Below are 13,934 nucleotides of genomic sequence, written 5' to 3'. Positions count from 1 at the left end.
TGCATTAGTACCTGGCACATAGAAAGCGCTCCTTTAAATTAGCTATCATGAGTATCAGTATTGGGTAAGCCCACACTGTCCTTGTGAACTGTTCTCTCTCTCTCTCTCTCTCTCTCTCTCTCTCTCTCATTCTTTCTCTTTTAACTTCTGCTCTCCAATACAGTGGCCATAAGCCACCTATGGCTGTTGAACATCTGAAGTGCTGCTATAATCGTAAAAATACACACTTGATTTCAAAAGACTTAGTATTTAAAAATATAGAATATCTCTTTCATGATTCTTACATTGATTACATATTGGAACAAAAATATTTTGGATCTATTCGGTTAAACAAAAGATGCTATTGAATTTGATTTCGCATCATTCTGTTAACACGTAAAGATGGCAGGGCCGGGGGTGTGGGTCCAGGGAGCAGGAGCAGTAAGACGAGCCCCCACTCCGGCACGTTTCCTCCCCGAGGCCGGCAGCTGGTGGCAGGTCCCCCTGGGGGACACATTCTGTTCCCACGAGCTCACACAATAGGTGCTGTGTGCTGCCAGCGCCCATGGCGTGCACGGCTCCGTGGGTTATTGTTCTTATTATCACCACTTCCACGTTCCCACAAGCACTGGAGGATAAACAGTCAGATCAGATCAGGATCTGCCCACAAGTTACCAGACGCGATTAGGGCAGAGACTGAGACGGGTGAGCAAGCTGAGCCTTCTTTCCCCTTTGCCTAAAAACTTACAAATCCCTGGATGCCCCCTCCTCAGGGTGTTACAAGGTGGGAGAGATTCTGATGAGGGAATCCTCTTCATCCATTCAGCAATTTCATTGGCCGCCTGCTGTGTGGGAGGCACAGCCCTATTTGCTAAAGAAGCAGCTAGGAGCAAGGCGACGGAGAGCAATCTTTTTCTAAGAGCTCATCTTCTTGAGCGTGATGGTCAGTACGCTCAGAGAGGGACAGTGCTGTGGAGAAAATAAATCAGGGCGGTGGGTCATGCTTTGGAATACTATACAGCAATGAAAAAGAACCACTGCTACCTTCACTACCAGATGTGCTATGGACTAAAAGCCAGACACAGCAAGGACAATACTGTGGGATTCCATTTGTCTGAAGTTCAAGAACAGGCAAGATTAATCTATAGCAGTGGTTCTCAACCTTTCTAATGCCGTGACCCCACAATACAGTTCCTCATGTTGCGGTGACCCCAAACCAAAAAATAATTTTGGTGGCTACTTCATAACTGTAATTTTGCTACAGTTATGATTCGGAATATAAATACCTGATATGCATTATGTATTTTAAACCGATAGCTTTAGGCAACCCCACCGGGGTCGCGACCCACAGGTTGAGAACCGCTGATCTGTAGGAATAGAGGTGAAAGTAATGATTACTTTGGGAAAGTATATTTGATCAAGAGGAGCCCAGGAAGCCTGTGGGTGCTAGAACCACTTGTATTTTGATGTGGGCGGTGGTTATATGGGCGTATCCTTTAGGGAAAATACGCTCTGTACACTTGAGATGATGCACAACTCAAGGCAGGTATATTGTAGTAGTTACCTAGTTGCCACAAAACTTAGCAGCATAGAACAATAATTTTGATTATCTCCCACAGTCCCTGCAGGTTCAGGTCCAGCCCCTGACTGAGCTAGGAGGTTCTGGCTTTCATTGTCTCACTTGAGGTTGCGGTCAAGTCTTGGCCGAGGGCTGCATCGGGTGAAGGCTTGGCGGGGGCCGGTTCGGCTGCTTCCAGCGTAGCTTGTTAAGTTTGCCCAGCGAGTTAGTGCTGGTTTGCAACGTGAAGGCTCAGTTTCTTGCCACGTGACCCTCTCTGTGGGCTGCTCAAGTGTCCTCATGACATATTAGCCAGCTTCCCCTGAAACTACAGATTTAAGCGAGAGAGCGAGAAAGAGGCCATGATAATTTTTATCACTTTGTCTCCAAAGTCACCCCCATCACTTCCCCCGATATTCTTTCCTTAGGATCCAGCCACTGGGTCCAGCCAGTGGGGGATGGCTCGGGGAGGGGGATGAAGCTTCGCTCTTTAAAAAGATGAGTAGCTGGCGCTGGCCAGTTGGTTCAGAGGTAGAGCGTCGGCCTGGTGTGCGGGGGACCCGGGTTCGATTCCCGGCCAGGGCACACAGGAGAAGCGCCCATTTGCTTCTCCACCCCTCCCCCTCTCCTTCCTCTCTGTCTCTCTCTTCCCCTCCTGCAGCCAAGGCTCCATTGGAGCAAAGATGGCCCGGGCGCTGGGGATGGCTCCTTGGCCTCTGCCCCAGGCGCTAGAGTGGCTCTGGTTGCGGCAGAGCAACGCTGCGGAGGGGCAGAGCATCGCCCCCTGGTGGGCAGAGCGTCGCCGCTGGTGGGCGTGCCGGGTGGATCCCGGTCGGGCGCATGCGGGAGTCTGACTGTCTCTCCCCGTTTCCAGCTTCAGAAAAATACAAAAATAAATAAATAAATAAATAAATAAATAAAAGAGTAGCTGTGAATTTGTGGGCATGTTTCACGATAGAAACCATGGGTGTAGGAAGTGGTGTCCGCCGTGCTTTCTGAGGAGATGACGAGCTCTGAGTGGGAAGAGGTGACCGCCTGCAGATCTGAAGGAAATTGTCCAAGGCAGAGAGCGGAGGGCAGGTGCAAAGGCTTTGCATTTGCAGCCACAGTGCACTGTTGGGGATCCAGAAAGAGAGACGCCGTGACCAGAGCTCAGGAGCAGGGGGAAAGGAGAGACAGGGCTGGGGCAGGAGAGGCCACCGCGGCCACAGGAAGAAGTTTGGATTTTATGGCTGTAAAGATGGCTAGGAAAACTCCTTCCCGCCAGAAGGAGACGGCTTCTCTGAGGAGCATGTTGACCAGCGCGCTGTGGCTGCAGGAGCAGGAGCCGGAGCCAAAGTGACTGACAGGCAGGTTCAGAGGTCGTCCCCCCAGGAGGAGTGGTGGTGGCTTGGGTCAGGTGGTCACAGGGACAAGGGGAGAGGGGGACGAGCCCCTGCTCTGCCTCTGGGACATCAGGCGCTCAGCCCCGCCGTCCCAGACCCCAGCCTCGGGCGGTGTGCTCCCCGGAAAGCCGGGGGAGAGACTCGGCTATTTTTGCGGAAGGCAAGCAGCGAGGGTCCCTCTTGCCCTGAGGAGGAGCGGCTCTCCCATCCGCGGAGCTGTGTGTCACCCCCCAGGGCCGTCCCTTGGGTGAGCCTGCCTTGCCTGGCCTACTTTTCACCCGTCTCGTGGTGTGTGTGTGCTCCTCTTTCCGGATGAAATACCCTCCTTTCAAACAAGGGGCGCTGTCATCCCAGGGAAGCCCTTGGTGACACGCCTTCAGTGTGACAAAAGGTAGCCCTCGGTTTCCCTCCTGAGGCCGGCCTGGCGGGGCCGGGGCACAGGCTCCCTGGGGAAGGAAGGCATTGACCATTCCGGCCCAGACCACGCACCGTCCTCTCCTGGCGGCCCGTTTTTATACTCGGTTTTGGTTTTGGACTTTCCCAGGGAAAGAAGCGACTGGACACAGTTTAAATCAGGGGTCCTCAAACTTTTTACACAGGGGGCCAGTTCACTGTCCCTCAGACCGTTGAAGGGCTGGACTATAAAAACAAAACAAAACTATGACCAAATCCCTATGAACACTGCACACACCTTATTTTAAAGTAAAAAAACAAAACAGGAACAAATACAATATTTAAAATAAAGAACAAGTAAATTTAAATCAACAAACTGACCAGTATTTCAATGGGAACTATGCTCCTCTCACTGACCACCAATGAAAGAGGTGCCCCTTCCAGAAGTGCGGCGGGGGCCGGATAAATGGCCTCAGGGGGCCGCATGCGGCCCGCGGGCTGTAGTTTGGGGACCCCTGGTTTAAATGCTTCATCAGAATTCAAATATCTTTCAAGTTTTCAGGAGGAAAACCCTTCGGAAGAGAACAGTGTGACGGAGGGGTGTGTGCCCGGCAGTTGGGACTTGGGTTCCTACGTGAGCCATGGACAGCTTGCAGGTGGCTGAGCCCGGGCCTCCCGCTCCGTCCCAGCAGACCCCCGGTCCCTCTCGTGCCTGCAGGGACAGAGCTCAGGCAGTCACAGCTCGGCAGTGTGCGGAAGCTGCGAAGACGTACTTAGTGCCCGTTTGATTCCAGACCGGACACGTGTCTGGAGGTGTTGAGCCCGTGGATACTGAGCGCAGTGACTTGGCCCATCACACGGGAGCTCCCTGTCGGTAGCCTTCCCTTGTGTTTCTCCAGGTGGGCGAGGGAGCGCTGGGCTGGGCATTAGGAGTCCTGCCTTCTGCCCTGCCGCGATTTTCTGTGTGACCCTGAGCACCGCACTTCACCTGCCGGGGCTTTCGGGAGGAGCAAATAACCCCGGGTTCCTTTGCTGACGTTGAGATGGCTTCTACCCCATCCACTGAGATGCAGTGGACCAGGTCAGCCAGCCAGGGGCTCGGAGGGGCTGGCGGGGCTGGCTCGGAGATCCCTGGGCAAATAGCTGCGAGCTGAAAATGACCAGCCGGCCCATGAAGGGGAATCTCGGTGACGTTGTGATAACCGTTCGCATTCATGACAAGGTGCTCCCCAGACCCCTGTGCCATGTGGCCGTACGAGAGGAGCAGTAAGACGTTCGAGACCATGTCTGCATTTAGAGTCAAGCTGGTAGAATTTTCTATATCCGAGCCACAGGCCGCGCGCTCCCGTAACCAGCGAGGCCGGCTTGAACAGCCGTGCAGACTGCACTGCGCAGAGGATTGGGGGGCTGTGGCAGGGTGACCCAGCCAGGAGGCAGGTGGGGCCCACCCCCAAATCCGAGCGGCTGTCCTCCCTGCAGCGGTTAAGAGCACAGCACTGGAGACAGAGAGCAAATCATGCCACCGAGTCATTTTCTGACCCAGGACAAGCTATTTGGGTTTGTTTCCCCATCTGTAAAACGGGGTAACAGTACCGAACTCACGGGCTGGTGAGGGAATGAAGTAATATGTAAAAACATGGCCCGAAGCCGGCGTGCCCTCCGTGATCAGTAAAACATTCGCTTTCATTCTGTGTTTGGAGGCGAGATGGGCTGACCATTCCTCCCGTTCCCCTCAGGGCATGCCTTCTACCCGAGAAGACACTGGAGTCAGGCTCTGTGACCCGCTGAGCACCAGCCTCTGGGAGGCACTCTGAGCTCACTGCACGGACTGGGTTTTTCACTTCTGTCCAGTGGGGGTGGGGTGGGGGGGGAATTTCTCTCCACGCTACAAGCAGCTCTGAACCTTTTCTAGAGGGAAAGCCAGGTGCTGGCAGGGGACCTCTCCCAGCTGCTGGTGCAGAAGTGTGCTTCTGGGTGGCTCAGGACTCCGGGATGCAGGAGCTCCGCCGGCAGTGAGGGTGGACGGGGCTGGGGCCATGGGGCCACTAGCCGGGATGGTCTGTACACAGAAGGGAGGCTCTGTGGAGTTACCGTGCTCTGAGCATGACCCGGAGGCCCAGGGCAGTGAGCAGGTGACTACTTAGTAGCACGTGTCCTGGGGTGTGGCCAGCAGGGCCACGTATCAGAGGCATGTCAGGTAGGATTGGGGGACTGTGGCAGGGTGACCCCAGGCTTCTTGGCTACAGAAACTCCACCCATACTTTGTGGCCTTCTTGAATCGCTGCCTCTTCTCTGTAAATCTGCTCTTGGCTGTCTCTGAGCTTCCCTTCTTCTGAACTCCCTAGCTCCGTGCCGGGTCCACTCCTGCTCCTTGTGTGTGATCCTTGTCTGTGGCACCATGTGATCAGAGGCATCGTGGAAGAAGGAGCCTGACGTGGGCTTGAATCAGATTCCGCTGTGTGTTAACTGTGTGCCTTTGGACCAGTGGCTTGAGATTTCTGAGCTTCGGTCGCTTACCTTTAAAATGTGAATAATAGTCACTGCAGTGAGTCGCTTGAAAGATGGCCTATAGGGTGTGTATAACACTGGATGTACAGTAGGCATTTAATAAACGGGAGATACTCTCCCATCCCCTTTTATTTGGGGTAGGCCGTTAAGTTCTTTAAAAAGATTAAGATTTTACTCTTTTTTTTTTTTTTTTTTTTTTTATCCCTAGCGCTGGGCTGGGCATAGTGCCTAGGACATAAGTAGGTACTCAGAAAATGTTTATTTGACTCAGCTAGATTATTTTTAGGCAAACAGATATTTCTTGTGTCCGATTTATTATTCCCTAAAATAACTTTAGCCTGTGTTTTGACTTCTGTACCCCTTTAATGAAAGAGCTGCAGAGGACATTTAACATGCGAGAGGGGACCAGAGCACCCCCTGTGACGCAGGGGACTTCAGGAATCCTCATGGTGCACCCTGCCGAGGTCTGATTGATGCTGTCAGCAGACAGGCTGGCTTTGGTGACCCATCAAATCTGGTCTTTTCTCTTCCAGATCCTTAGAATTTGCACGAGGTATACCCCAGAACAAGACACCATGACTTTTTCAGATGGCCTTACCCTAAATCGAACTCAGATGCACAATGCTGGATTTGGTCCTCTGACTGACCTTGTGTTCACCTTTGCCAACCAGCTCCTGCCTTTGGAAATGGATGACACGGAAACAGGCCTTCTCAGTGCCATCTGCCTAATCTGTGGAGGTACTGCCTACCTGGAAAACCCTCAGGAAACTCTGAAAGCGACTTACCCGCGTATCTGGTGGGGAAAACGTCATCTCCTTTTTGAAGTTATTTTACTTTAAAAAAAAAAAAAAAAGTAAAGACCCGTGAATAAAGCCAGGCATCTGTGCTTGGGGTTTGTTGCATTTTTCCATATTGTTGTAAATTTAAACAAAGGTATTTAGGATCTTTCCACTCTGTAGTATCAAAATGCTGTTTCACCAGTTTACCGTGGGTATTTCTTTTTAAATGTAGGATCAGACTATAAACTAAACTGCCTAGGGACATTTTAATGATGACGCAAGGGACCTGCATGTGCTGTTTGCTAATTGAGTGGCCGGAAATACAAGTCGTTGGGTCGGCCCCCTTACCAACCCTTGAAGGACAGGGATAAAATAAGGCTTTCTTCTTTTTCGTGACCCCTCCCTGCTCGCAGGAGTCTGAATCCGAAGTGGTTAAAAAGTAATGGCTTTAATTAGGGGGCCAGTTTACCTTGGTTTCATAACCATCCTGCTCAAGGTTTGTTTTCATTCAGTTCAGTAGTGACACCTCCTGGTCACAAGAAGTAACACTCTCCCTAGGCCCAAAGCAACCAGCCGTCCGCACACGTGCCTTCCACCCACAGGGGGACGGTCCTGTTCAAGTATCATGGCCCAAAGCGGTTGTAACTCTCCCCAAAGTGGTATATAGGTGATTGAATCACCAAATTCATAAAGTCACAATGCTGTGGGAATAAGGCAGAGGGGACATCGAAGAAACCCGCAGCCTGGAAGGTGCCCAACTCCTGTGGTCTGAGGCTAATTGCTTAATTACTCTGTTTCTGGTGTCTAGACCGCCAGGACCTTGAGGAACCGACAAAAGTAGATAAGCTACAAGAACCATTGCTGGAAGCACTCAAAATTTATATCAGAAAGAGACGACCCAGCAAGCCTCACATGTTTCCAAAGATCCTAATGAAAATCACAGATCTCCGCAGCATCAGCGCGAAAGGTAAGTCTCGGGAGCCCGCCCTGCCCTCGCGAGAGTGGAACTCGCGGTCCTAACCAGGTTGTATGGCTTTTTTTAATCTCACATCTTCATTCAGAATGTTTGATAGTAGCTGCCTTCTTTATGTTGCTTTTCATTTATTTCTCATTAAAGTCACAAGGAATGACATAGCACCCATCCTTAAAAAAAAGGGGGTTGGGGAGAAAAACCTCAGATAGTGCCCTACACAATCTTCGATGGGGAGAGCTTTCAAATTCAGAAGACTTAAGGGTTAGGAAAACTGTTTTCAAGGGGATATACTATATGACAGGCTTTTTAATTCTCTAGTTTTATACATTTCATTCCAGCTTTCCACACATGCTCTGGCTTATGTAAACTTGACTCCAGCTTTTCCTGAACATCCAAACATCACAAGAAAAATCAGTCGTATTTAGGGTAATTGTTCTGGGTTAAGTTTTTCTCTCAATCAGTGTAGCCGTTGCTGTCTTGTGTATAGGCAGATCTACTTGTGCATGCTTCTAAGCAAAGGAATCGTTGCCTTCTTAGGAGGAATCTTCTTTACCCAGTGCTTTTCAGTTAAGTGCCTGGAGTCCTATCATGGTAGCGTGTTGGCATGGGGCTTTTCTAGGTAGAGAGAACTCTGCAGCCACCTCTAGTACCAAATGTTATCTGTCGTTCTCCCTCCCCATCAGCATGCTCTGTCGTCCCTGAAGACCTTGGTGAGCCAAGGAACAAACTCCACATTTTGGAAAGTGCTTATAAGCAAGCACAGTGAACTTTTTAATTTTTTTTTTATTGAGGGGGGGTTAAGTTTTTTTATCAAGTTTATTGGGGTGACATTAGTTAATAAAATTATACAGGTTTCAGGTGTACAATTTTGGTACTTGTTTTTCTCTGCCTGGCTTATTTCACTGAGCCTAATGATCTCCAGGTCCATGCATGCTGTCGGAAAGGTAAGATTTTTCCTTTTTTTTTTTTATTTTTTAACCGCTGAGTAGTATTCTGTCGTGTAAATGTACCTCAGCATTTTTATCCACTCCTGTATTGATGGGCACTTGGGCTGCTTGCAAACCTCGGCTATTGTAAATAGTGCTGCAATGAAATAGGGGTGCATCTATTCTTTCAAATCAATGTTTTGGGTTTTTTTGGATATACTCCCAGAAGTGAAATCACTGTATTTATTGTAAGGCAGTTGCATTTCTAATTTTTTGAGGAATCTCCGTACTGCTTCCCACAGTGGCTGCACCAGTCTGCATTCCCACCAGCAGTGCAGGAGGGTTCCCCTTTCCTCCACATCCTCGCCAACACTTGTTTGTTGATTTATTGATGGTAGTCATTCTGGCAGGTGTGAGGTGATCTCTTTGTGGTTTTTTAAAATTTGCATTTTTCTAATGATTAGTGACATTGAGTATCTTCTCATGTCTATTGGTCTTCTCCGGAGAAGTGTCTGTTCAGGCCCTTTGCCTATTATTTACTTGGATTGTTTGATTTTTCTGGTGTTGAGTGTAAGTTCTTTGTAAATTTTGGTATTAAGCCTAGATCTCATGTATCGGCAAATGTGTTCCCCCTTCAGTAGGTTATCCTTTCATTTTGTTGTTTTCCTTTGTTGTGCAAAACCTTTTTAGTTTGATGTACTCTCATTTGCTTTTTTAAATTTTCCTTGCCCCAAGTGATATGTCAGAAAAAATATTGCTATGAGACCTTCCAAGATTTTACTGCCTTTGTCTTCTCTTCCTATATAATTTTTATGGTTTCAAGTCTAACATTTAAGTTTTTAATCCATTTTGAGTTTATTCTTGTATATGGTGTCATAGGTAATCCATGATCTCCTTCTAAGAGGTTTCTTCAATGAGACATTGAGTCCATTCCTACCATGGGATTTAGAGGCCAACAGTAGGCACCACTGCTTGACCTTTGTGATCATGATGTCTTTAATTTTAAAAGTGAGGCTGTTTAACTTAATACGGTCATTTCCTATCTCTAACTCGACCAGTGCTAATAGAATTTATGGTGATGATGGAAATATCCTGTAATCTGCATTGTCCAGGATCATAGCCACTAGCCACATGAGGCTCTTGTGCACTTGAAATGTGGCCAGCGCAACCCAAGCTCTGTTCTCTTCATTGTATTTCAATTTCAATTTCAATAGCCCAAATTGGGCAGTGTAGTGCCACAGGTTGATAATCACCACACATTTATCACTCAAATTGTTACCCAACAATTTGACAGGCCCAGAGTGGGTCTGCCTCAGGCCAGCCTGCAATGTGTGGGTACTCAACTTTGTGCAGGAAACATTTCACAAGGGTCCAGGAGATTTTAAGAATACATGCATTAAAGCTAGGGACAGTGAGACAAAGGAAGGACTTAGGGTACAAGCAGCAACAGGAGAGAGCCTGGGCAGTGCTCTGCTGTGGCTCCCTAGAAACATTAAGGAAAGAAGACAGCCAAGGGTCACAGTGACAGCAATGAGCCCAGGTGGGGCTGCTGTCAGCTCACTGGAGAGTCAGAGAGAAGGGGGCCCGGGGGACAGGTTCAGGGGCTCAACCCAGGAGAGCAGCCACTGCCCACTGCTTCCCCGCTTGCAAGTCTCGTGGGGACCCTCGAAGTTTAGGAGAAAGGCTGTCAAGGTTCATGCCCGAGAAGTGACATGGGCATGCTCAGATCGAGCCAGCAGCAGGTCTGTGTTCTGAGGGATTTATCTGCGGGCAGAGTCTTAAGGGGCGGGTTTCAGCAGAAGGTTCATCAGCTTTGCAGGTGTCTCCTTCAACATGCTGACTCATCAAAATGAGCATAGGGGATTTGGGGATTATGTTTTGGTTGACTTTACTGTTTTCCTTTTATCTTGCGTCTGGCTCTAATTGGGTTTTTGTTATTTGTTCCCGATTTCATACATCCTTTGGTTTGGCTGGCTCAGATGGCATTAATTGGGTCTCTGCCCTCGATGTCCCTGATGAGGGTGATTTAAGCTTATTCTCTGGTCAGAGAGAAGAGGTATCAACCAGCAGTTTTCAACCTTATTATACTGAAAATAGAATTACTTCAGGAACCGCTAAAACAGAAATCACCCTGAGCATAAGCAAATTTGACGGTGATTATTGGGTCTCTCATGTTCATACAACATCAGGGTGGTTAACTCTTTCACGGATCGGCACAAAATTTCTGGCAGACAGGTCTGCGGACCAGCAGTTGAAAAACACTGGTGTACTCCGCTTGTTCTCAAGTGTCCCGGATTAGGGAAGCTGTGGTCTTGCTCTTCACTAGCTGCCTAGAGTTGGTCAAATTGTTTGGCTTTGGTTCATTATCATCTCAGCTCCCCATCCCACGTGCCCAGGGATTTCCCTGATTTACTGTCCGACCTCACAATCACTTCCTCAGTTTGTGGTTCCCGGTATCCTTCCGCCTGTCTCATTTAAGATACATACTCTCTCTGGTCTTCCATCAGTCAATTATGTTGAGCACAGACATACCCATCTTGTTTCTTGAGACCGACAGAGACACGGAATGACCAAATTTAAACATGTCATCGTACCGCTGCACTTTTCCAGACAAAGCAAAAACGTCATGTTGTAAAATGAGGGTAGGCTCTGGGAGGCATTGGTGGCGCCATCTTCCCTCGTGTGAAAGTAGATGCAAGTTGACCCCTCGTTATCCAGCTTCACTCCTTATCTCTACCAGATTTCTATTCTTTCTTTCTATAAGGTGCAGAACGTGTCATTACCTTGAAAATGGAAATTCCTGGATCAATGCCACCCCTCATTCAGGAAATGCTGGAGAATTCTGAAGGACATGAACCCTTGACCCCAAGCTCAAGCGGGCACACAGCAGAGCACAGCCCCAGCATCTCCCCCAGCTCAGTGGAAAACAGCGGGGTCAGTCAGTCCCCACTGGTGCAATAAGATACGTCCCAGCTCCTTCAAACATTCCCCAGTACCTTCAGTTCCGGGATTGAAAATGCAAGGAAAAAAACAAAACAAAACATTTTTACTGCTGCTTAGTTTTTGGACTGAAAATATATTAAAACTCAAAAGAGGACCAAGAAGTTTTCGTATGTATCAATATATACTCCTCACTGTCTAACTTACCTAGAAATACAAACTTTTTAAAATCTACAAAAATCAACCATTTCATGCAACCAGAAACTAGTTAAAAGCTTCTATTTTCCTCTTTGAACACTCAAGATTGCATGGCAAAGACCCAGTCAAAATGACTTACCCCGGTTAAGTTTCTAAAGACTTTGTACATACAGAACTACGGCTCTGTTCTTTCTGTAACTGTATGTTTGGTGCTTTCCTTCTGTCTTGCATATCAAACTAGCCAAGACACCGAGGCTATAAAACAGACTACATGTCCAGCTAAGAGAGGTTCAAAGAGGTCACTGTCTTGCCTTCACAGAATAACCAAGACATCAAGGTAAGGAAATGGGACTGTTGTACAGTATGATAAGATAAAGCTGTTCTAATTTAGTTAGTATGGAAGTTTGTCCTTGCTCTTTCTGATGCTCTCAAAACTGCATCTTTTAGTTCATGTTGCCCAGTAAGAGTATACGAATTCACTGTACTAGCAGAAGAGAATTCTGTATCAGTGTAACTGCCAGTTCAGTTAATCAAATGTCATTGTTCAATTGTTAATGTCACTTTAAATTATAAAAGTGGTTTATTACTTGTTTAATGACATAACTACACGATTTTTTAAAAAAAGATACATTTTTACAGTAATGATAGCCTCCAAGGCAGAAACACTTTTCAGTGTTAATAAGTTTTTTGTTTACCTATTCACAAGCCATTAGGGAAATTTCTTGGTATAATGAACAGGCTGGTCTGCCACCTGTACCATGTAACTCTAGTGTCCTTCCTGACTCACGCCTGATGTTGGGGGTTTTCAGCCTTCCTGATGACAGGGGCTAACTAACCCTCCCTCTCCCAGGCACGGCCGGGCGGGGCACGCGCATTCTTTGACCTTGTTCAATCACTATGAAGCAGAGTGTAAGCTGTGGTAGAGTGGTTAACAGACAAGTGTCAGTTTCTTAGTTCGCATTTAAGCACTAGTGGATTTTTTTTTTTGATATATTAGCAAGTCTGTGATGTACCTTCACTGGCTCTGTTTGTACATTGAGATTGTTTAACAATGCTTTCTATGTTCATATACTGTTTACCTTTTTCCATGGAGTCTCCTGGCAAAGAATAAAATATATTTATTTTAAAGGTGTGTGGGAGCTTTCACTACACTTTCATTTTCGGTAAAGAAACAGAGAAAACAGTTCCATTTTTAATGTTTAAAGTTCATTTCAAAAAGCAGGTCTGTAGTCTGCAATCATGACAATTAAAATCTGTGCTAGTGCACGGCAGTCTATAACAATACTACAAGCCAATCGGACAGTACATGACATTTCAATGAGTAAAAAAGAGCATAAAACTGTATGTGTAAGAACAAAATGTTAAAAGGCCTACCACAATAATAAAAAACCATCAATTACATCATCACATTAAAATAAGCCAGATGTACAAAAGTCTGAGACAGAAAAGACAAAAAGACAACACAAGTTATCTGTTGGAAAATGTTTGTGCTCTTGGGGCACTTAATTAAACATTGCAAAATCAACATCTTCTTCTTCATCAGACTCTGCAAAGTATTTCACTTCTTTCCTCGCCCGACCGGTCCGTGGCAGAGACGGCGGTTCGGAAGTGAAGTCTGAGGGGAATATGTCCACATCTGAATCCTGATCAAAAGCTGTTTTCTTCGGTTTCTAGACCATTAAAAAAACAAACAAACAAAAAAAAAACAAATGAGATTTAAAACCCCAAAGTTAAAAAAAAAGACCAGTATTAAGAAATCTCATTCCATACACTTCACTTACATTGGGAATTATAAATGATACTTTTTAAATTAGAATTGTAATGCTAACTTGAAGGTAAGACCAGTTACCTCGTCATTTTTATGAAGGGGAAGTATAATAATTTGCCATCTTAGTGATCTTGTATTATTATCAACATGATTTATTTCTTTCAGAGTTTATATATAACTCGGCAAATATGCCCAATGACCAGAGTAGTAAACTTCAGACTGTTGCTGTGTAAGCGCCTTTGCGTTCACGAGAGGAAGCCAGGACTGCCGCGCAGCGCGCACTGGGTGACAGGTGCAGAGGAGGCCCCATGGCGGAGCAGAGGTGTGCGGGCTGGCTGGGGCAGGACAGTGTGAGGAGCAGCATAAAGCTCAAATCACTTAGAGTTCCATTTTTAAGTTTTTATAGATGAGAGAGAAATAAAGGAGAGCATTTGATATTTTTCATTTACCTAAAAGAGTGTATTTCTACTTCTGGAGAAGAATTGGACTAACTGGGAAAATCAGCTACAGTCCAATAATTTCAAGTG

At 47.0% G+C, this 13,934-nt stretch overlaps 2 protein-coding genes across 5 annotated transcripts in view; one reads left to right on the top strand and one right to left on the bottom strand.

The window, feature by feature from the left end:
- Nucleotides 1-12,731, top strand: part of RARB (retinoic acid receptor beta) — a 187,452-nt gene extending 174,721 nt beyond the window's left edge. For all 3 annotated transcript variants that reach the window (XM_066245727.1, XM_066245725.1, XM_066245726.1), the window contains 3 exons: nucleotides 6,357-6,561; nucleotides 7,411-7,569; nucleotides 11,266-12,731. In XM_066245727.1, the coding sequence (XP_066101824.1) occupies nucleotides 6,357-6,561; nucleotides 7,411-7,569; nucleotides 11,266-11,462 (561 nt within the window). In that variant the 3' untranslated portion in view covers nucleotides 11,463-12,731. The remainder of the gene's footprint in view (nucleotides 1-6,356; nucleotides 6,562-7,410; nucleotides 7,570-11,265) is intronic.
- Nucleotides 12,732-12,818: 87 nt separating this feature from the next.
- The window catches only part of TOP2B (DNA topoisomerase II beta), a 56,577-nt gene continuing 55,461 nt past the window's right edge, over nucleotides 12,819-13,934 (bottom strand). For both annotated transcript variants that reach the window (XM_066245723.1, XM_066245724.1), the window contains exon 36: nucleotides 12,819-13,309. In XM_066245723.1, the coding sequence (XP_066101820.1) occupies nucleotides 13,142-13,309 (168 nt within the window). In that variant the 3' untranslated portion in view covers nucleotides 12,819-13,141. The remainder of the gene's footprint in view (nucleotides 13,310-13,934) is intronic.

Source organism: Saccopteryx bilineata, chromosome 10 (assembly GCF_036850765.1).
Source record: "Saccopteryx bilineata isolate mSacBil1 chromosome 10, mSacBil1_pri_phased_curated, whole genome shotgun sequence".
Lineage (NCBI taxonomy): Eukaryota > Metazoa > Chordata > Mammalia > Chiroptera > Emballonuridae > Saccopteryx > Saccopteryx bilineata.
The sequence above is the reverse complement of the archived record's forward strand: the minus strand, read 5'-3'. Positions and strand labels throughout refer to the sequence as shown.